This window comes from Diplotaxodon limnothrissa, linkage group LG5, assembly GCF_057381915.1.
Source record: "Diplotaxodon limnothrissa isolate DT_005_m linkage group LG5, D_limnothrissa_male_GT1.1, whole genome shotgun sequence".
Classification (NCBI taxonomy): Eukaryota; Metazoa; Chordata; class Actinopteri; order Cichliformes; family Cichlidae; genus Diplotaxodon; species Diplotaxodon limnothrissa.
This window is the reverse complement of record NC_140600.1, coordinates 36,865,791-36,889,010: the sequence shown is the minus strand read 5'-3', so window position 1 is coordinate 36,889,010 and position 23,220 is coordinate 36,865,791. Positions and strand designations below refer to the sequence as shown.

At 39.2% G+C, this 23,220-nt stretch overlaps 3 protein-coding genes across 3 annotated transcripts; all 3 read right to left on the bottom strand.

Annotated features, from left to right (window-relative positions):
- Nucleotides 1–1,815: 1,815 nt before the first annotated feature.
- On the bottom strand, nt 1,816–7,998 carry aurka (aurora kinase A). The gene is made up of 8 exons (XM_085354687.1): nt 7,936–7,998; nt 5,357–5,696; nt 5,228–5,270; nt 4,936–5,127; nt 2,735–2,873; nt 2,403–2,551; nt 2,100–2,274; nt 1,816–2,013 (listed from the first exon to the last, which is right to left on the bottom strand). The coding sequence occupies exons 1-8, from the start codon at nt 7,996–7,998 to the stop codon at nt 1,831–1,833; spliced, it is 1,284 nt and encodes a 427-aa protein (XP_085210813.1). The 3' UTR covers nt 1,816–1,830.
- Nucleotides 7,999–12,014: 4,016 nt separating this feature from the next.
- Nucleotides 12,015–17,464, bottom strand: prelid3b (PRELI domain containing 3). The gene is made up of 6 exons (XM_085354685.1): nt 17,339–17,464; nt 16,061–16,229; nt 14,847–14,936; nt 14,053–14,123; nt 13,841–13,943; nt 12,015–13,442 (listed from the first exon to the last, which is right to left on the bottom strand). The coding sequence occupies exons 1-6, from the start codon at nt 17,368–17,370 to the stop codon at nt 13,326–13,328; spliced, it is 582 nt and encodes a 193-aa protein (XP_085210811.1). The 5' UTR covers nt 17,371–17,464; the 3' UTR covers nt 12,015–13,325.
- A 1,782-nt stretch (nt 17,465–19,246) lies between these two features.
- tubb1 (tubulin, beta 1 class VI) lies at nt 19,247–22,786 on the bottom strand. Its single transcript, XM_085354684.1, has 4 exons — nt 22,705–22,786; nt 21,260–21,368; nt 21,009–21,119; nt 19,247–20,538 (listed from the first exon to the last, which is right to left on the bottom strand). Exons 1-4 carry the CDS (start codon nt 22,759–22,761, stop codon nt 19,394–19,396), a joined length of 1,422 nt encoding a protein of 473 aa, XP_085210810.1. The 5' UTR covers nt 22,762–22,786; the 3' UTR covers nt 19,247–19,393.
- Nucleotides 22,787–23,220: the final 434 nt, after the last annotated feature.

Sequence of the window (23,220 nt, the reverse complement as noted above, 5' to 3'; positions counted from 1 at the left end):
CTGTCCCCTTGGCAGAAAAACAGCCCCATAGCATGATGTTTCCACCCCCATGCTTCACAGTAGGTATGGTGTTCTTGGGATGCAACTCCGTATTCTTCTTCCTCCAAACACGACGAGTTGAGTTTATACCAAAAAGTTCTACTTTGGTTTCATCTGACCACATGACATTCTCCCAATCCTCTGCTGTATCATCCATGTGCTCTCTGGCAAACTTCAGACGGGCCTGGACATGCACTGGCTTCAGCAGCGGAACACGTCTGGCACTGCGGGATTTGATTCCCTGCCGTTGTAGTGTGTTACTGATGGTGACCTTTGTTACTTTGGTCCCAGCTCTCTGCAGGTCATTCACCAGGTCCCCCCGTGTGGTTCTGGGATCTTTGCTCACCGTTCTCATGATCATTTTGACCCCACGGGATGAGATCTTGCGTGGAGCCCCAGATCGAGGGAGATTATCAGTGGTCTTGTATGTCTTCCATTTTCTGATGATTGCTCCCACAGTTGATTTTTTCACACCAAGCTGCTTGCCTATTGTAGATTCACTCTTCCCAGTCTGGTGCAGGTCTACAATACTTTTCCTGGTGTCCTTCGAAGGCTCTTTGGTCTTGGCCATGGCGGAGTTTGGAGTCTGACTGTTTGAGGCTGTGGACAGGTGTCTTTTATACAGATGATGAGTTCAAACAGGTGCCATTCATACAGGTAACGAGTGGGGGACAGAAAAGCTTCTTACAGAAGACGTTACAGGTCTGTGAGAGCCAGAGATTTTCCTTGTTTGAGGTGACCAAATACTTATTTTCCACCCTGATTTACGAATAAATTCTTTACAAATCCTACCATGTGGATTCATGGATTGTTTTTTCACATTCTGTCTCTCACAGTTGAAGTGTACCTCTGGTGCAAATTACTGACCTCTGTCATCATTTTAGGTGGGGGAACTTGCACAATCGGTGGCTGACTAAATACTTTTTTGCCCCACTGTATAACTGAATTCCAAATTGCTTGCAGGCCCACTGAAGGCAGCATGTAGTAAAAAGTTGGTTGCTTATTGAGTAGAAAAGCTCTACAGACTGTGTCAGAGAATCCTAAATAAAAGTGTGAATTTCACAACAGGAAAGAACAAAACATCATGGTCAAGACAGGTCAGCAAACCTTTAACATGTTTTTCATATTTGGCACATGCAGTTTTAATCTGTGACTTATTGAAATTAAAGTCAATTCCACTTATTTAGGACTCACACACACTCCCTCAAAACAAATATCTAACCAATCCAGTTACCACAGACCCACAAGTCACACTTACATTACAAATAAATGAAACAGGAACTTTTCATAAATGACAAATTCTTCTACCAGCTCCCTGTGCAGCCTGGACACAGCTGGAGGTGTATGAAGTCGATGAGAGCGCCTCACTCAAACGTCAGTGTGAAGACAGGTTACTGAGTAAAATAACTGAGCCTGAAACACAAAAACTGTTAAATACACACTGGACAAATTCCAGAGTGAGAGTCTTTGATGATAATTTATTTTTCAATTTCAAGTAACGACGTTTTAGAAAAGCTCAGTAAAACTCTCATAATTCTGCAGACAGTAAAATATTTACAGGAAACAGAATGCCACAGAAAGAAAGTTCAGGTAAGACAGAAAACATTAAGTTTAAAAAAAAAAAAAAGATAACAAATATAGCTAAGTGGCTCAAAATATTTGCAAACCAAAATACTGTTCCACCAAGTGGTTTTAAAGTCAGAGATAGAAGCAGATTTTCATACATCAGCTACACCCTCGTGTTTATCTTGTACAGTCTCCATCAGACGTGCGGTCGTACATAGAGACCAGTCACTGGCTGGGCTCTTCACTGTTTAAGGTTGTTGGCTTCTTGGTCGAGTACTCGACCACCCAGGGGTGGGACAGGACTCCCTGGATGGGCAGTCTGTGCATAGGGTTGTGCTTCAGCAGCCTGGCAACCAAGTCTTTAGCTCCAGCACTGATAGTGGCCTGTGGTGGGTAAGAGTACTCCACCTGGAGGTCAAAGACAGAAAATGGGAATAAATATTCAACTTTTGAGAGAAGCCGTAGAGCATTTCTGTACTGTGGTGGTGTCATACCCTTGAAATCCTGCGGTAGGTCTCCTCGTGGGTTTTTGCTTCAAATGGGGGTTTTCCAACCAGGAACTCGTAGCAAAGGACCCCGAGACTCCACAGGTCCACTTTCTCGTCATGAGTTTTCCCCTCAATCATCTCTGGAGGTAAGTAGTCCAGTGTCCCACACAGAGTGGACCTCCTGAAGAAAAGAGAAAAAAAAATGTTTGTTCTCTTTAATGATATACAATTTCTTACCTGTGTAGGCTAAATCATTTCCATAGTTTCACCTTCAACATGATTAAAAGCGAAAAAGTTGCATGAACATACCTGGAGGACGGGGTGTGAACAGACCAGCCGAAATCCGCGATCTTGAGCTCCCCATTGGCCCCCAGTAACAGGTTCTCTGGTTTGATGTCCCTGTGGATCACCTTTTTGGTGTGGCAATAGTTGAGGGCATCTGCTAACTCCATGATGTACTAGAACAACACATTAAGCACACAAGTATTAAGCACACAACACGCATCACAGAAGAGATGCTTTAAGTGAACGTAAAACATCCTGGAAACAGGATTCTCTACAAATAAAGGGTAAAACTAGGGAAGCTCCTTAGATTATAGAACAACAAGAGTGCCGAAAAGGTCTTAACTCTGCACTCTTACCGTGGCGCTTATGTTCTCGGGAAAATGCCCACAGCGCTGGAGCTCACTGTACAGCTCTCCCCTGGGTGCAAACTCCAGGATGAGGTACACACGAGAGGCATCGTGGAAGTAGCCATAGAGTCGCAGGATGTTCGGATGCCTGTAGGAAAATCAGGACCATTAGATATTTTGACAATCATCATTTCCAATATGTATGGACTCCCCAAACTAAACTGCTATTCATTACTATGGTAAGGGGTAATTTTACTGAAGGGAATGTGTAGTTGGCATATTTTAGTGCCATTTTTCTGTAAATGAATCCATGTGGTCATATTAAAAAAAAAAGTTGGGCATATGGAAGTCCACAGAGTCTCACACTCGCTGTCTGATGATCAGATTTGTTGAGATTCAGAAACCATAGCGTGCCTGTGACGTTCTCCATATCTGAAGTAAAATCCAATCACTGAGGGAAAAGGTTTTAAACCTGACAGTGTTAACATTTAGATAAACGTGAAAACCCCACAGCATCTGAACATTTGTCTGACAGTGACATGAAGAAGAGTCTGATTTCCACAGATTAAAATAAATAAAAAATATATAATAATCAAAAAAATAAGTTATCATACTAACACAGGTCTTCCCAGCCGTACAGCAGGAGCATACCAACACAGCCAAACAGAACACAAACCACATTTACACACTTTCATATGTGATGAGCCACATTAAAGCGATGGACCCATTCATACAAGAGACAAAAGGCATTCACAGGTTAAACTCTAAAACCATACGCTGTTGCTCGTAAAGACTTAAAATCATCAATCAGCAACATAAAACCAAGCAGATATTAGTTATGGGCTAATAATGTTTACTTTGAGGTGTTCACCTCATCTGCCCACTTCTTCTTGGCTCACTTATTTGCATTTTTACCAGTCGTAAAAAAAAAAAAAAAAAAATTCCTGCAATTGAGATTCAAACGACATTTTAATACTTTATTTTCCCAAATTTAAAATTTAAAGGTCTGAATATTTGAGCAAGAACCCCACAGACACATTTACAGTCATTACAATTACGAAGAAACTAATTCAATGCAGTTATATCTAATATGAACAATGAGCACAAGCCACAGATAATCTTCCATTTTGGAACATGTGTCCTAGACTTAAAAAACAGACTTTATTATTTTTGACCCAAAACGAGTGTCTGAGCCCGTGCACAAACTCAGAAGCAGCATTTAAAGAGTTGGAGTCAGAAAGCTGTTTTTCCATAGACTTCTAAAGGACTTTTTGCAACCACATCCATCACAGTCTGCTGGCCTTCAGGAGTGCAGGGTTTGTAGGTACTTCTACATCTGCTTAATTTTTCTGACCTGGAATCTATGACTGTTTTATACCATTTGTATGAGACTCAAGACCAGGACTGGGCATCGTCACCAACATCTACAACTGATTCTATTCTGATTCGCAAGGTCCCGACTCCATTCCATTCAATTCAACTTAAGAGTCAGAAATATTATAATCATTTATCTTTGATTCGTACTGTCCAAAGAATGCTCTAAAAATGGTAAATTAAAAATATTTCATTTCAAATTACTTGAAAATTTCTCTGCAATTACAAACTCAGTGTAAATTATCTAGGCATAAAAACAAAGCTGACACCTGTGAAACTTCATCAGAAGTGCAAGCCTCACAGCTGATGCCTTTGTGTCAAAGTAGCTAATGATTAATCACAGAAAAATATGAAGGAGAATTTCCTGGCCTGGCTTTTTATAGCAGAAAGCCACTGCTGGCTGATTTTGTGGTGTGATTTTGTTGTGGTGGAAGCAAAACAGCCAAAGTAAGAGGGAACATATTAAAATATTTTGGACCAGAAAATAGATTTTTTAAAACTCACTCCTACTCAAGACAGTTTTGAAAAATCAGACAAGGATCCAAGATAATTTCAGTAGAATAATGCTGTTGTGCTGACTACCAAAGTCATTTTTGCTTACTTTCCCTACAATAATCAGTCACTTCAGTTTGACCCCATCTCTTTTCCCTCATCTGTAGCTCGCCTGCAGTGGGTCTATTCAATTTTTTCAATTCAATTTTATTTATATAGCGCCAAATCACAACAAAAGTCACCTCAAGGCGCTTTATATTGTCTACTCACCACAGTTTGAGAAACGCTAGTCTGGGGAGTAGTTAATTACAATTAACAGTAAAATATAATTCGACAGATGTTACCTGAGGTGAGACTGGATCTCCACTTCTCTCCTCAGCTGGTGCTCCACCCCAGCCTTCTCCAGCTGCTTTTTGAAGAGCACCTTCAGGGCCAGGATGAACTTAGTCTGTCGCTCCCTGGCGAGGTAGACATTCCCGAACTTCCCCTTTCCCAAAGGACGACCAATGTCAAAATTTTCCAGACTCCATCGTGTCCTGTGTGAGCAAACCAGCACACGGTTACAGCAAGAGCGACATAAACTTTAACCTGTCATAAAAGTATATGGATGAGACAAGGAACTACTCTTAAACGTACTTTGATGTAGAGGTTTGTGCATGATCGTTCTTGGCAGGTTTGTCTGGACAAAGAAAGAGGAGGATACATTTTAGCACCCAAAACACAGACACAAACACCATTGTTTTCCCAGTTTAGTATTACACTTACCCTGTGGCTTCTCTGGCTTTTGTGGTTCCAACTGGGGTTTGGTCAGGTTTGGTTTAGGAGCTTGCGTTTTCAGCTGCTTTTGCTGGGTGCTGGGTTTGAGCTGTGTTGCTGCATTTACATTCTGAGTAGCGGGGTTCACATTCTGATCAGCAGGGTGTGTCGACTTGACAGTAGCGGGCAGGTTTGACACTGGTTTCTGGTGACTCATAGGCCTCTGAACGCGCTGAGGTCCATTTGATACACCTAGAACTCGCTGATGCGGGGTTGGTGTGACTACAGCCTTCTGAATGGGCTGTGACTGCTGCAATACAGGAATCCGCTTGGGCCCATCACTGGTTGACTGCAAACAAACAAGATAAACAATAATAATAATTGAAAAAAGCTTCAAGCTTTTTACTTTTTTTTTTAAAGTACCGTAATTGTCGGGCTATAAGCCACTACTTTTTGCACAAGCTTTGAACCCTGCGGCTTTTAGTCAGGTGCGGCTTTTCTATGGATTGTCCATGATTTTTGTGATATCGTAAGACGATTTGTTTTGTTTGTTCCGCTGTTGTACGGCACTACGTTGCCTGGCGGAAGGATCGGGGTTCAAGAGTGGTATGTTAGTCACATGTCCGTCCGCCAGGCAACGTAGTGCCGTACGAAGTAGCGCGAAAAACAAACTTCAAAGTAGCGCTACGCATTCAGCGGGAGGCGTGGATGACGAGCGGCGATAAACTTGCGAAAAGCAAGTTATGCCCAACTCCACCGGTGGATTCTGACAGCGTGGAAAAGTGCGAAAACATCCACGATCACCAACGGATTTTGAAGGGCTGGACTGCTGCATGATGGAGAGGAGGACACCGCCACGGCCCTTCTGAGGGTGTTCGACTCTGACACTGACAACGAGGATTTCTTTGGTTTTGAAAGTGATAACGAAGGAGAGAAGCGGAGAGTGGATGACGAAGCCATCCTGAGCCTGTTTGTATCCGACATTGGAGAAGAGGACTTTGGTGGTTTTAGAGCGCAGGAAGAAGAGAAAGATGGTGAATGACTGACTTTTCTTCTTGTTACAGCCGTGTCACTGCACCTGAGCCTAAAAGGTAGTCCGAATCTATTTTTCTGGTGTGCTGTAGGTTACTGTTATGTACTACATGTGCAAATATGTACCCATAACTTGATTTTCAAAATATTAATAAAAGGGGTGTGTCTCCAAACAGCCATCTCTTTCCTGACAATTCCCTTTGTGCATATTCTCTTACATATGATAAGTCAACATTGAAACACCTGCGGCTTTTAGTCAGGTGCGGCTAATGTATGTACAAAACAGGATTTTCCCCTGATTTTAGCTTGTGCGGCTAATATTCAGGTGCGCTTTGTAGTCCGGGAAATACGGTATTATAAATTAGCTTTACCTTGAAAAAAAAAATTAAAAAAAAAATTGTAATTTGAAATTCATTTCATTTCTAAATTTTCTTAACCATCTATTCAACCTAGTCTCTCACTGAGCACATCCTGGACAGGTCGCTGGTGTGTCACATGGCTAACAGAGACGGAGACAACCATATGCTCTTGCCAACGTCCAATTTAAGGTCATCAATTCTGCTCATATTATCAAGATTAACAATGCTTTTTGTGGTGTAGTCAATATGGTCAGTTTAGTTTATTTATAAGCTCATTTAAAAAAAATAACTGCTGGCTACCATCCCGTACAACTGGACGGGTAAAATACATAGGTAATAAAAATAAAATAGATTTTAAAAAGAAAAAATGAGAACATGAGTAAAGCAAGATTGAGAAAAAGTAATCCAATTAGAGTTAAAAGCCAATGATGAAAACAGGTTTTGAAAATGTCTAATGCTGGAGGGGTCCAGATGTGCAGATGCAGTTTGTTCCACTATTTAGGAGCAAAAACCCTGATCAGCTGTTTTAATCTAGGAGAACCTGCTAAGCAGATCTCAGTGATCTAATGGAAGTAGGCAAAGTTATATGGAAGCAAGAAGGTGCAAACGCATGCAATGCCTTAAAAATGATATGTGGTCTGTCTTGCACATGCCAGTTAAAAGTCAAGCTGCAGCATTTTGGACCAGTTGCAGTCAGGGTAATAGTGACAGACTGTCACCTGAAAAGTCAGGACTCTAAAAATCTGAAACTTTGAAATCTGTTTACCTTTGTGAGTTCCCTAATCTGAAGAAGAAAAAAAAACCCCAAACAAACAAGTTTTAACAACAGCATTTATCTTTTACCTCAAAAGACAAGGTTATCTAAATTAACAAACACCAATTCTATTTTAATCAGTGGATCAATACTCCTATGATCACATACAAGTGCTTAGTTCTGGCCATGTTCATTTTCACCCATCCAGCTTTGTGGGTAAATTCTCTCTTAGGTCCGTTTTTGGTGATGCATATGCCGAGTCTCTATATACACTAGATCTTCTTAATAAGCCATATAGAAAAGTGTCCAAAGACACTGGTATGCTTGGAAGCGCAAATCTAATGCCATACACAGTAATCAAGGATATTTACCAAAACAAAACAAGAAACAAAAACACACATTTAATAAAATTTTTAACCAGCCCCGGGTTTATGATGAGTTACCTTAATTTCAGGCCTTTGAAGTTTCGTGCCTTTTGGCATCTTGTGCATAGCAGTAGAGTCCATAATCTAATAAAGAAGTAAACGGAGACAGGTTTTATTCAAAGAAATTGTTAAAAACGTGATTGGAATTAAGAAAAACATGCAGTTTGTTTAACTCTTTAGTCTGTCACATTTCTTCTAGCTAAGGAGGTTGGAAGAGACGCTTTTCTTTTCAACCTCCTTAGACTACGATGACCGAGAACCTTCAAGACATTTCTTCTAGCTTAAAAAAACCAAACAAACCCAATAACAATCCTGTTTGGATATAGACGCTCTTGTATTCATGTCTGAAATAACTGTTTAAAAATGTATATACAATTTACAATGTTTATTCTGTCAGGAAGATTAACAGTAGCCATCATCGTCACGTTGTTGCCGATCAGGTAAAGTTAAATTAGCATCCACACCATAACACCACGTTAAACATCACCTTTTTGCAACAAGCTAGTTGTATAAAACCACTTACCTAAATATATTATTGCAATGACCCGATTCAGCGCTAAACGATAATTTTTCTAGAACATAAACAGGTCGAAAACAGCTCCAAGGGAGGCTAGCTAACAGCTACATCGGCCAGTAGACCACAGCTGGCGTTTGTGGCTCGCTACAAACATAAGGACTATCCACGAAGACGTTACGACGAGTCTACCTTAGTATCACTTCTTTTTTCTGAAAAATACTACATGAGTGCTAATAAAACAATAAAGTCGAAACACAAAGCTGTAGCAGTACTGAGATTGGCTAACTCTCCGAACACTGCTCGTTTAATTTCAAACGGCCCTCGGTTTAAAACCTTTAAATACAACACAGGCTGCTATTGGCTGAGGGAATGCTCAGTACTCACTCTCCATTGGCTGAGGCTATCGCGGCGGCCGGTGGAGAGTGACGTACTAACGTCGAAGTGAATCTTCCAAAACACTAGGGGGCAGTCCACAGACACTGTCAGTACAGGAACTCTTCCATACCACATGCTATTACACTTAATGATTTTATTATTACTTCAGCTGCTTGAAAAAAAAGTTTCTTCCCAAATATAAACTCAGAAAAACAAGAGTTAATCATAGTTTCATAGTATTTTCTTTCTTTTTATTACTATCAATGATATCGCTTTTGAAATCTATTTAAATTTATTATTTTTGATTCCCAGTAGATCAGAAATTACAAAACGCATTTATTTGTCTTTATATTATTATAATTATTATTGGACGACTTTCTTTAAAAAGAAAAAAAGTTAAATCAGCAACAAATATAAGGAATAAATGCAATGCTTAAGTAAATAAAAAATGCAAATTACATAATCAACTGCAAATTATAAAGCGAGTTTAGAGCCCTCCTTTTATTTGTTTGTGTTGTCTAAATAACACAAACAAATAAAGCCTTTTATTTATTTTATGTTTCTTTTTGTTTTTGCTAGTTTTAAAACTTTGGCTGGAAAATGTAAGAAAAACAACTTCTGACCCCCTCACAGATAATTATTACACAAACTAAAGGCTTATATAACCGAAAGGCTTATATAACCGAACAGCAAATGATTTATTAGAAAACTACGTGGAATTTTTTTTAATTACATGTCTTCAAACCTTTGCTAAGATGTGTATTACTAATATATGAGAAACTACATCCAGGGAGAAATAAACATTAATTAAGTGATTTCCTTTGCAAGATATCTTTGGGCATCTCTTGGTGGGTAATTAATCTAATTACGTGGTGATGAATCCAGTTTTATCAGTACCGTAGGGTCAGATATATCCAGCAAAACAGGCTTCCAAGAGATTCAGAATAATCATAGGATACTGTTATGATTTTTGTGGATTAAGAAAAGAACTTATATCCCATTTGTGGTGTTTTATTGAATTGTGCTAATGACTCAGACACAGACGATAAGGACATTTTCTCTGTTTTCAAAGATACTATGAGAATTTTATGTTGTGCAAGGGCAGCTTACATTCTTCAATATCACTGTTGCACTTCAGTGACCATTAACTATCTAACCATTAGCAGCTAACTGGCCAGAAAATGTATTGAAAGAAATCTCATTATGTCCCTGGAAGTATATGTAAATAAGAGAGCAGGGGCATGCAGATGTGATGGGTGTGAGGTTAGATCAGCCGAGGTTAAATATGATTTATTGCAGTAATCAGGGCTGCAAGACAAGTGACACCAAAGTGCACCATGCACCTGCAGTGGTGATGCCATTTTTGGTGTGCATCACCTTTTGTAAGGATAACACTGAGAATAAACTATCTGTTTATTCCGTTTGAACTGAAGAGCTTTTTATATGCTATTTATGTATTTATATGCTTAATTAGAATAAAAAGTAATACATTATAAAAGAAGAACAACTACAAGAAAACAATGTATACTGAAAAATAATATGTAAAAATCTATCAAAAAAATTGCACCATGTTGAGAAAAAAATACTAAAAACGTAATAAAACAGTACTTAATTAAACAATTTCAGTGACTTGCATACGTTTCCATTCACACTGTTCAAACTGGTTTGGTATAAAAATGTGTGTATGATGGTGTAAAACTGTTCCTTAGAACAGTATTTCTCAAACCACATGAGTGTGTGACCCATAGCCAAGGGGAGCTCAAGTAATTTTTGAAAATTTCAACACCTGTAAGAGATCTCAGCTAAGTTTGAGAGCAGGTGTTCTGGGAATCCATCCTACCTGGCAAACCATAAGGCCCATGCTTCTTTGAAGTGTATTTGCTTTTTTATTATTGTGTACTTTTTCCATACCAGATATACAGTGTTGGAAGGGGAGTAACGGAATACATGTACCGCCGTTACGTATTTAAAATACAAAATATGAGTAACTGTATTCCGTTACAGTTACCGTTTAAAAAGGTGGTATTTAGAATACAGATACTGTGTTGAAATAAATGGATTACACGGTGGTATTTGCCTGATTCATATTGTCACGGGTCAGGACGGTTTTGTTTGACAGCTATGTTCTGTTGTTCCAGCGTTATGGTGGCAGCGTTACGGTTGCCATGGTTACAGGGTGTCGCTCTCTCTGCGACTGTGTGTTTCCTGGGTGAGAGAGCGCCTTTTTGTTGTTGTTGTTGTTGTTGTTGTTGTTGTTGTGCTAAGCTGAATGCTACAGAATGTAGCCTCATGGGCAGTGTAGTCCGTGCTGCGGGGAGAATGGACTGCCATATCCGTTATGTGTCTGTGAGCGCGAGGAGGGAGAAAAAAAGTGCGAGCTGTCACCGAGCAGAAACGGGAGCTGGAAGCATGTTAATATAATAATAACCACTGCAGCCAAGAAGAGTGCCTGATGAGCCCAGTTGTACGTAAGCGATTAAGACTCGACTGTACACTGTGTTCGTGTTTTCCTCTGAAACAATAAGTTCCTTGGAGCAGCCTTTCTTGGTCTCTCGCTAGCAAACCTGACCCAGACAACAAAGTAAAGCTAGTTTTCGGCTATGAGCCGCGGACCTTCAGTAATAGTAATAAATCACATTCATGTAGTTATAAGCAGCATGATAATATATTAAGTAATCCAAAGTATTCAGAATACGTTACTCACGGAATACGTTACAAAATACATTTTGGGGCATGTATTCTGTAATGGAATACATTTTAAAAGTAACCTTCCCAACACTGCAGATATGTAACACAGCTGCTCATACACTGGTTCAAAATAAATCAGTCTGACTTGGGGTTCAGTATTTTTTAAATTTCAATAGTCCTGTAGAAATATGTCACCCAAAATATATAAAATATGAATCATTTCCTCTTCCACAAACATTTTAAATAATTCTTTTTAATTAGCATCATTTCATTTCCTTCATTTTTTCCCAGAAATTGTAACTGTGACATTTGTCCACTACGTGGCAGCATGTGGCGCCTGCATGATGAAGTCAGAACTTCAATCATCCTGTCAAATGTGCAGCGTTTCCCGTTTATGTCAGGTAACTCCCTCTGTGTTTAAAATATACAACCATTGCCTCCAGCAAGAAACCAGAAAAGAAAGAATATCTGACAAAAGCTCTTAAATAAAAAGGGTTCAAATATTTTATTCACACATTCTGCATTTGGTGAGAATCTTTTACACAATAACCCATTCAGAAAACAAAAATTATTACGTGAACATGTTGTTTTCCTTTAAAAATCAACCAAACTCATAGTTTGCTCTTCCAAATTGTTCTTTTTCCAAAAATAAATATCCCTGACATAGATAAAAAATATTTATAAATATGTTATAGACAGAAAGTTGTGCGTTTACCATCGCCACACAGATTCCCACTATGAGACTATCTCAAACACAGAGTATCCACTGAAACAGTTTTATCAAAAAGCTTGCTTAGCACATGTAGCAGCTTTTACTGGTAATAATTGTGAAGCTTTCGGCCCCGGCATTCAGTGATCATGCTTACAGGATTATGCACGTGCTGATAAAACTACTTCAGTTGAAACGACCTCATGTTTAGTATGTAAAAAGAAGTCTGACCCTTGTTTCTACACAGTAAACAGATTCATGTTTATGTTACATTAAAGCAGCATTTGAGAAGGTCTACTATACCTTTTTAAAAGTATAAATATGGCAAGTACTTTGATCCCTTCATTTCACTTAAATACCTCAATGACATAAGTTATTACATTACATCAGTACAGTTTAGTATCAGGCTTGCATTCGTACCTAGTACAGTCTGTTGTTGTAACTGAGGTCCCATACGAAAACACTGTTGAGGTGGCTCTCTTACACAAATAAACCTTACTGTGGTCACTGTGGATAACCCAAACCGTTTAATCTGACCTGCTTGCATGCATTTGTGACATTCAGTGCGCTTGACATGCCGCCTCCATGGCTAATATCAGCCATCATTTCTCAGTGTACGCATTTGTTACAGTCACTCCTATACGTCTCACCATGACCTGTTTTTCTGCTGTAAACGTGAAGCTCGGACCAGAGACGATATGCTGGCATTCTGACACATTTCTGCCAGATGAATACACACCTGGAGAAGGCATTTGTAAAGACAAACAGCAGCGTCTGCATTGGCACATTTCTTGTGTTTCCAGTCCTTCCACATTGCACCTTTTTTCAAAGACACAAATGGCAGTAGTGTTTAAATGTCCCTGAGTGAGCCACCAACTTTTCAGCGCCCTATCAAAGCAGTCTCGCCAGGCCGCATCACTAGAAACCACTCAGACCTCCTTTAGGCAGCAGTCTCCGGCTTAGAATATAACTGGTAAAAGTACACAACATGCCAAATTGTACCCTTAAATAATACAAAAATCCCCAAAGCACCAAACAGGACCAGAGTATCATAGAAGGAGGCTGGCTGTTCTGCTGTGCAGTCCAATCTGAAACTTAGCTGAACACCAGAGTTGGGTGTCATTTCTCTGTGACTGCAGCAGCCATCGGGGTGCGTATGGTCCCACGTGCTGTGGCTGCCAGCTCCTCGATTTCTGTATTCAGCCGCCTGATAACCCACTCCACGGCCTCACGGCCCTGTTCGAGAACAAAGTGAAATGTTAGTTCACGGGAAAATGAGTTGCATCAAGTAGAATACAAGAACAGAAGAGACGGCGTGCCTGAAACACGTAAACCCACTTCATGCAGCGACTGGTCTGGAGAGAACGTTAAGCTGTTGACTAGTCATCTCGTAGTTTTTAAAGATTTTTCCACACAAGTACTTTTGGACGTACAAGTGAAATGCCACAAACCTGCTGCTACTGCCCTAGCATAACAGTTATCATCTCCCTTCTTTTCTTGCGATTTGCAATGGCTATAAACACTTCTGCCTATATGTAATTACAGCTAGGTTTTAGTTATTTAACCAACACTAGTCACATGCAAAACTACTTAAAACTTTACCAATCTCAGTACAGTTTGAAGGAACCTCTTACCTTTCCAGCATTAGTAGAGATGGTGCTGGCCATAACTCCCTCCAGGTAGCTGCTGAGACTGACCCCTTTCACAGAGATGATAGCCTCCTGGGTCAATATTGTTCTAAAAAAATCGTGAAATCAAAGTTATGGTGTGCATTGAACAATCTGACACTTCAAGCTCAGAGTGTTTATAACACATGTTACATCAGTGTAACAGTGTTAAAACTTACTTTTCTGGATCTTCAGGGTGTGGTTTATATGTTAATTTTTCATCCACAGATACCATGTTTGTGAATGTGATCTGGAGAGAGGGAAATGCAAATTGTGAGATTATGGAGAGATCATGCCTTACAGCAATAGGACAATAACCATAAGTCAATTGTTAAAACACCAGAAAAGGCATTAACAAAAAGAAAAAAAGAAAGAACTCAAATTCTTCCATTATTGCAGGTGCGGTGAAGCAAGTTCACAACAGACTAGTTACAAATCAGAATACTTATTAATCCATTAAAAAAAATTATGTGCAGATTATATGGTGTCTCCAAGACAATAAGAACAGTAAGAGACTGAACTAAATCAAAAACGTATCAGACTTGAAGATTTTCATGCTCTTAACGAGTTGATTGAATCACAAAGTTGAAGTTCTTTTTTAGTTCCAAAATACTCTACATGTGCCTCTAAAGTTAAAATGCACTCTGCTAAGAAGTGACTTCTCACGCAGTTTAACAAGTTGGACTTGATTCCAGGATTAAGTCACAGAAACTCTTCAGATGTGTGCATGTCAAACAGGTCTCATAAGAACATGTAAGAAAAATTCTCCCATTCTTAGCAGTCAGAAATGAAATCAGATTTGCTCCTGCTTGCCAGCATCATGGTCTATATTCAGCTGGCAGCACAACGAGGTACGACTGTAAAAGTGTGCTTTGATCCGTGCTCGGTAATCTGGTTTTTCACCCACTGTGAGCCAAAAAACAGGAGGTGTTTATACAATATTTGTAATTTTTTAAAACTTTTTAGTACTCACATTTGAAGACTGAAGTTCAAAAGTCTGCTCTTTGGGATCAATAACTGATTGTTCCTGAACATAAGTGTATGTTCGTGCGTTACCAACGAGCTGAGGACAAAGAGAGAGATACATTTTACACAAACCTTAAAAGATATTTCAGAAATGGAGCAGATAATTCAAAGATAATTCAAAAAAGTGAGGTTAGAAATCATAATTGACCTTCTAATGACTCTAAAGTTCATGTGAAGAAGTGTTACTTAATCTGTGTTTTAAGTAGAAACATGAAGGCTGCAGCTGAGTAAACACTTTGTGTTTTCACTAAATTACTACTTCCATGGATTACTTCCAAAAGAGGCTTTTTGATACCACGACACCTTAATGCGAGTTAACATTTGCACCATGTGATAATTTAACTTCTTGTAACTCATATGCCATATTTTCCAGAGTACAAGAGGCAAAATAGACTGCAGTAAGAAAAGGCTGATTCCACTTGCTTGAGCTTCAAATTGATGATTTAGTTTGCCACAACTACAACTCTCCTAGGAGACCTTTGTCACAGGGCATCATCCATAAGATGGATCTAGTTCATACGCAGAGACTGAGGCAATCTGATTAAAGATTACATTAATACACTATCAATCACCGGGTCATAGTCTGTCCTTGGAATTACAGAGGCTAGTCATAGATGTAGTGAGTGAGCATTCCTTCACCCGAAGAAATCCAAGCAAAGGTCAGTGCTGACGAACAGCACCTGATTTCCTAATATTTAAACAGTTAAACAGTATGTAGCATATCAGCTTTCTGCAGTCTTATCATTACTGGCTTCAAAAAGTGAGGGTCAGAAGGAAAAGTTCAATGACATGACAGATATTCAGAGGCTTCCGTCACTGCTCCGATTCAGGAGACTGCTAGTTTTAACTGGGCTGACATACAAAGACGGAAAGTTACATCACATGGCGTAAAGGGTTACATCTGAGCAATGACAGAAATGTCACTACGGTGTCCTGTACAGCACGAGTCATGGCACGCAGCCATGAACCCGCCTGGGCAGACAGGTCAGCTGTTGCTACTATTCCTGGACAGAAATAGCCTGATAACCTGTTAGGTTATCGCTGCACTTGTTGAACGGAAAGCCTTAACCTCTCACCATTGCCACGCTTCTATCTGCTTTTTCTATCATTTGATAAGATTGTGCGTTTGTCAGTGATGCACAGCTGGGTTTTGATACTCACAGATTTCACTATAGATGGAAGCCCCCACTCTGTGCTGAGCAGTCTTTTACTGTGGAGGCATCCTTGTGTGTCAATTTTTCTGTCCAGAACATCCACCCCAACCACACTGGGGTTCATGGGGTTTGGGTACTTCTGCATAGCAGCTTTAATCACCATCTCCCAAGGGTGGCTGTTGAAGCAAAGAAAAATATTAATATTGTAACAAATAAAAACTGCCAAATACACATTTTTATGTCTTATACATTATATTTACACAAACTGAATACAGAGCTAAAATAATTCTTTATAAATTACCATTTTATGTTGGCTATCAACATTAAATCCAATATCAGCACTCATTTTATCTCACATCTATTAATTTATTCTCTTTCCTTTGTATAATATCTCAAACTAGTCCTTTGCGTTACATTTTGGTAGCTATTCTATTTCATTTAAGCAATTTGTGTCATGTTTTTCTTCTTTTTTGGCTGTATGAATATATTTTCCAACACTGCTAAAGCGAGTTTGCTAACAATACACACATTTAACAATTAAATGACTAGTGAATTAACCACTACTTAGTAACAAAAAAAAATGTTTTGTTATGTGCTCATTTAAAAAAAAAAAAAGATTCGAACTTGTGTTTAAAGCATTTAATGTGTCAAAATATTTTAATGAGTCTAAACAATTTCCCACTTTCCAATTTTTCAAAATATCCATCCAAAGTTAGTTAAGTAGATATATAATGTTTGAACAAAACATCAGTAAAGAGCGCTCATTGAGTAAAAATGTTGTTTTGAGTGGTTGCCATGCACTGGCCCGTTGCGTAGTGACGCACACGGAGATGTAGGGGAAAGGTTACGCACCAAGGGCTTGACCTGGCTGGCTGATTATGCAATGACAAAAGCATCTGTAACCAGAAACCGGCAGTTCCGCACACACCATGGCTATGTTAATACTTTTACAATCACCTATGAACTTGCGTGACTTCTTTTAAGCATTACATTGTTTTTAAAATTACACACAGACTGACAACGAATAGAATACGTCTGGTACTTCTCCTTAGCATGTCATTTTAGCATACAAGCTAGCGACAGTAAAGTTATACCGTAGACAGGTTATATTTCACTTACATAGTCCGTTAGTTATAGTTAGGAACATCGTCTGGTTACAGTTTTGTGTTATAAACCCTACGTGTGTTGTTCAGCGGATTAAAACTAGCGTTACTTAAGTGCTGAACCACACACCGAGTTCCTGCAGGCCGGACATAAAAACGCTTTGCAGGGGTAATTTACTCACTTGAATATGTGCTCTGAGGTCCAGATCTTCATGGTTTAGGTAGCTGATCGCTGCTGGTGAAAGGGGGGTAATTTAAAGAGCCGGTAGACTGGCACAGACGCACTGACAGACCGGGGTGAACCACGTTCAAAGACAACCGCATGTCTCCTCCCTTCATACCAGAGCAAGTCACGGGTGCGTGACGCACTTCCGCTACTGTGGCACATGCCGTACAAGTCCGCTGACCCTGGAATAGAAGGATAAGAAATAGTTTATCGTAAATGTCCATGGACAATTCACTTAACCGATGTAACAAAAGCGTGATTATAACATATCACCTTAAGTATGCATAATACGTTTTTTCCCATCAGGCTTGGCAGGCTCTGTGAATATCGCCCTTGTCTGTTACACAACTCAGCTGAAGGTTAAGACCTACTCAGCTGATGCAACAGGACGGAGTCACAGATCAAATCTTCATGTAATGGTTCAGCACTTGGTTATAAGTGTGCAGGCTCTGTAGATCCCGAGTCTTTATTACGTTCTTAATTTTCTCTGCGCAATTATGAAGTGACAGACTTGTTTTACTGAGTGAAAACAGGATTTATTTTCACTTTCCCCCCCTTTTGCTCAGTTTTCAGTTAGGTTTAGTTTAGTTTATATAGCAAAAAAAAGTTACCCCCACCCCTCAAAAAACAAATCTTTATTGGCAGATCTTTAAAAAATTGTTTTAATATATATACAACTGTGGGCGGTATTTTTCAGGAGCAATATTTTAGAAAATTTGCAATATGCGTTACAAAGAAAACAGCAATACTCACATTTCCTTTAAAAAATATATTTTAGTTTTTTTGTGTGCAGTGTTTTTTCAGTCAAGTTTTGCTTCTTCAAAAGTGTTCTTTGAAAGTGTTTTGTCATACCTAGTTCTGGCTCAGAGTAACAACCTTGGGGTAAATGGTCGTCCTTGTCAATGGGAAGATGAGCTACTGGACGAGTTTGGGAACTGCTAGTACTGTGAGTGCTGTGTCAAGTAAAAACTGGTGTCCTTATCTCTTCCAGTGCAAGACAGTTCCAAGTAATTTTTTCAAGCTGAGTGTGATATCTTGTGGTTAATTACATAATTATTCAATAAAATTACAATAAATGTTAATGCTGCTGGACAGGATTATGTGAAATAAAGTTATTTTTTTAACATTTACATAGCTTTTGAGTTATTACTGAATACTCAAACTATTGAGAATGAGAAGTAATATCTCTCTTTAGTCAGTCCTTTTCTTTTTTGAGTGATATTAACCCTGCTTGCTTTTTGGTAAACATGACAGCTGTTTTTCCTTCCTAGCTTTGTTGCTACATTGTAGAATTTGTCCTCTGTGGGGCAATACTGCACTTGTCACCATAACCTATACCCCCGTGTGATTTACAGGCTTTTCTTTAATCCCAGTGCAGTGTGGCTTTATTGCGGTTGAACTTGGACATCTTGGCAGCATGTGTACTTATCTCAGAGTGCAGCTAGTTTGTTCGAGTTATGAGTAATCTCTATACCCCAGGCTCGTGAAAGTGGGAGGAAACTGTGCGACAGCCTTAGCCGGTATCAGTGTCAGTGTGCTGTCAGAGGAACGTCCATCAGTAGAGCTGAGTTTAGTCCAGTTTAGCTTAAAATTGTGTCACTGAATTAAAAGTAAAAATATGGTTTTCCTTTTTCATTGTTGGAACAAAATTTCACTCTTGTTTTACTGTTTTTAATTGCTATCACAACTTATGCAAAATGCAAACGATACTGGTCAAGCAGTGTAAAGGTGACACTTCATGTTTAAAGCTGATGGATATATATTGCTGCCAAAACATTACTTTTCATATATACATGCAAAAATAGTATTTAACAAATTTACTGTGAAATTAAAAAAAAATCGAAAACGCACATTCAAGCACATGATCAGTTTAAGAATACAAAGCAGACAATCACCATTATTGTTGCAAATATGTTGCAGCACCTTTTATCACTTACACCAACAACAGATGCGGCAAACTACAGAGTAAGAGTTCATTTTAATACCAATATTCCAACATTTCTTCTATCTTCTACTCATCTTTGGCTTCTTTGCTCATTTCAGTCACTGTTTCCAACGTAACCTCCACCTTAGACTGTGCCTTTCTTGTTGCTGATGGTGAGGGTCCCTCCTCTTCTTCCTCTTCTGGTTCCCAATCTAGATCAGCAGTGGCATCTTGGTACTGCTGGTACTCTGAGACCAGATCATTGAGGTTGCTCTCTGCCTCCGTAAACTCCAATTCATCCATACCTTCCCCCGTATACCAGTGGAGAAACGCCTTCCGTCTGAACATCATGACGAACTGCTCGCCCACTCTTCGAAACACTTCCTGAATGGCTGTGTTGTTGCCAATGAACGTGGAGGCCATTCTGAGGCCTCTAGGTGGGATGTCACACACGGCGACCTTCACGTTATGGGGGATCCAATCCACAAAGTAGTTGCTGTTTTTCTGCTGGATGGCAAGCATTTGCTCATCCACTTCTTTGGTGGACATCCTACCACGGAAGACGCCAGCGACCGTGAGGTAGCGGCCTCTCCTCGGGTCGCACGCTGTCATCATGTTGCGGGCGTCAAACATCTGCTGGGTGAGCTCCGGTACAGTGAGAGCTCTGTACTGTTGGCTGCCACGTGGCGTCAGAGGGGCAAAGCCTGGCATGAAGAAATGAAGGCGAGGGAAGGGCACCATGTTGACGGCGAGCTTCCTCAAGTCGGCGTTGAGCTGTCCAGGGAATCTCAGAGAAGTCGTGACCCCGCTCATGGTCATGGAAACCAAGTGGTTGAGGTCCCCGTAAGTCGGCGTGGTCAGTTTTAACGTGCGGAAACAGATGTCATAGAGGGCCTCGTTGTCAATGCAGTAGGTCTCGTCAGTGTTCTCCAGAAGTTGGTGGACTGACAGCGTAGCGTTGTAGGGCTCCACCACCGTGTCAGAGACTTTAGGCGACGGCATGACACTGAAGCTGTTCATGATGCGGTCGGGGTACTCCTCACGGATTTTGTTGATGATGAGGGTTCCCATTCCAGAACCAGTGCCGCCCCCGAGTGAGTGAACCAGCTGGAATCCCTGCAGGCAGTCGCAGCTTTCACTCTCGTGCCTCACCCTGTCGATCACCTGCTCCACCAGCTCTGCGCCCTCTGTATAGTGGCCTTTTGCCCAGTTGTTCCCAGCTCCTGAGTTTCCTGTAATGCCAGAATAAATGTATGTAGGTCAAGGATACTGATAACATGCATCACAATTTTAAAAAGAAAAGAAATTGTGACATTTTTCAGTTCTAGGGCAGTAAATGTATCAACTTTTCACAGGTTAAATGCTTAGCACAGCTATTTTGCAATAATTTTTTATCAGTTTTACCAGTTTTACTTTTTGAAATTCAATAAGTCAAATTCAGTTGGGTTTTTTTTTTTTAATAAAGCCAAGATGGAAACCTTATTATTTTCTTACTGCAAGGCTAATATTATAAAAATAATATAGCATTTACACTGTACAACTCTATCCAAGAGCTTTCTAAATCCAAAGCACAACATGTAGTGTATAATATAGTAAACTGCATATAGCCTCCTTTCTCAAAAAGTCATGAAAATCAAAAGCAGTGAAATGTGAGACAGAAAGTTTCAGAGTTTCAGAGTTTGCATATTATTGATTATCTCACCATGGATGAAGTTGTCTGGTCTAAAAAGGGCCCCAATGCGGCTTCCTCTTACACTGTCCATGGTGCCAGGCTCCAGGTCCACCAGTAGGGCCCTGGGGACATATTTACCACCTGCAAACACAGTTGAAGTTTTAAAAAAGACTTAATTAATTTTAATATTGTTTATTTGTAAATTTGTAAACAGCTGGAATTTATAAATAAAAATTTGAAATTTATCAAGCCAGATAAAGCAGCTCAAGTTAATAACGCACCGTGCGCCTCGTTGAAGTAGACGTTGACCCTCTCCAGTTGGATGTTGCTGTCTCCTTCATAAATGCCTGTTGCGTTGATCCCATGTTCTTCACTTATCACTTCCCAAAACTGCCAAGAAATAAAAGCATCAGTATAACATAAGCAGAAGCAAAAATGTTTGCAGATGCAGAAAATTAATACTTCATTTAACACTTTTGATGTTAAGGTCTTTAAATGGTTTCTTTAAAAATATATTTTGATCACTGTTTGCAGTATTTACAACCCTAATGACCATTAAAACAAAAAGGTGTAGGCTAAAATATCAGGCTGTTAAATCTACTGTTTTTTTCTAAATAACAAGAAATTTATAACATCTCACCAAATTAATAGATAATAAAAAAAATGAAAACCATACATCAGCACTAAAGTTGGTTACCACATTACTTTTAAACATTTATTTTACATTTTCATATTGAATGTTCCACCAGTTAATCCCTCAATATTTGTCCGGACCCCTACTTTTCCGCCCTGAGTTCAAACTGTTACTCTCTAATTTCAAACAGCCTCTGAATACACTTTAGATTTAGATTATTTTGTGCTTTGTGTTTTGTGAGTATAGCATTAAGATTAATAAAAAAATTTAGGGTGTGTAGTTTAACAAATAAGGAAGTGGTTGGTTCATTTATGATTTTTAAAGCTTTCTTCTGTTGCATGTAAATTGGATTAAACTGGAGTTTATTTACACACACGATGTGCAGAATTTGCTATTGGACATAAAATTAGATTTTTTTTAAAAATTGTCTCAACTGCAAAAATCAACAAGTTTGTTTAACTTCCCACGTATGCAATATATTCGAAATGACTTTAATTAAGTTGCGCTGACTGCTACAATAATTGACTTTATCTTTTAACATTTTTTTAGTTTTACGTATTAGACACATCAGGTTGTACAAATGGAAATCTTTACATAAACAATACAGAATTAATAACAGATTCCTCAAGCTCAGATCTCGAGTTGTACAAATGGTAAAGTTATTTAAAGTCAGCATCTTGAGTCAACTTTAAAAGTATCTAAAAGTGTTATGTTTTCAGCTTTATTATCTTGTAGTTTCACTCTCTTTTTTGTGTCAGCGACGATAAAAATGTCACACCCAGTGCTCGCACTGCAGTTCTCATTTTAGCTCTTATCTTTAGCCTGAATGCCTGACAGGGAACACCCTGTGTCACTCAAAACTGTTTTTGATATGCAAAGAAAAATTGCATGTGACAATATACACCGAAATAGAAAAAAGCAAAATAATGCGGCCAGTAAAGAAAAGTATTTTCTGTCATTTTATCTCAACCACAATTAGAGTAAAAAGTGGTTTATAGTCAAACTGACGCATCTTTAAATAATCTTTTTAAGAATTACATAAGAAGTTTTAACGATGCTAATGCATTTGTCTATATATTTTATTTATTTTACCTTTGAGCCGATCTGGTTGCCACACTGTCCAATTTGCAGATGTACAATTTCACGCATGATGGTCGGGCTACAGTACGCAGAACAGCTGGTGGTCTGTGATAGTCTTCAGTCCTCCTGTCAGCTTTTATAGGACAAGAAATGATGTCACCAGCAGTGTCGGGGAGTCACCCCTGCTGATAATATGTGAGAGACCCATGATACACAATGGAAACTGTGCACAGAATAGCAGCGTTTACCATTCATTGTTTATGCTTCCATTAGTAAGTAGACATAGCATGTCTGCTTTAGATTTGTTTTTATATCTGTATGTTTCACATATGCAAATATAAATAGCTAATTATGAAAAAGGCATGGCATATTTCCTTTTGTATAAAACTTTGTAGACTTGCAAAACACCTCTACACTGAAAAAAAGGCCAAGTTGGATTTATTTATTTCAATAGTGGACATTGGCAGAAACTTAAACAACTGAGTTAAATCAACACAACTTGTTCATATTCAATAAACCTGTGCATTT

Bases quoted from the DNA above. Each gene is read 5' to 3' on its own strand.
- aurka (XM_085354687.1), bottom strand. From the start codon at position 7,998: ATGGACTCTACTGCTATGCACAAGATGCCAAAAGGCACGAAACTTCAA. The intron at 2,275-2,402 runs GTATGTTCATGC...TCTTTTCTTCAG, and splicing joins GTTCACACCCCGTCCTCCAG to GAGGTCCACTCTGTGTGGGA. The intron at 2,014-2,099 runs GTATGACACCAC...TTTGACCTCCAG, and splicing joins CCTACCGCAGGATTTCAAGG to GTGGAGTACTCTTACCCACC.
- prelid3b (XM_085354685.1), bottom strand. From the start codon at position 17,370: ATGAAGATCTGGACCTCAGAGCACATATTCAA. The intron at 14,124-14,846 runs GTGAGTACTAAA...CCCTCTCTCCAG, and splicing joins TTGAACTTCAGTCTTCAAAT to ATCACATTCACAAACATGGT. The intron at 13,944-14,052 runs GTAAGTTTTAAC...CGATTTTTTTAG, and splicing joins CACCCTGAAGATCCAGAAAA to AACAATATTGACCCAGGAGG.
- tubb1 (XM_085354684.1), bottom strand. From the start codon at position 22,761: ATGCGTGAAATTGTACATCTGCAAATTGGACAGTGTGGCAACCAGATC. The intron at 21,369-22,704 runs GTAAAATAAATA...ATTTCTTGGCAG, and splicing joins GCAACCAGATCGGCTCAAAG to TTTTGGGAAGTGATAAGTGA. The intron at 21,120-21,259 runs GTGCGTTATTAA...CTGTGTTTGCAG, and splicing joins CTACTTCAACGAGGCGCACG to GTGGTAAATATGTCCCCAGG.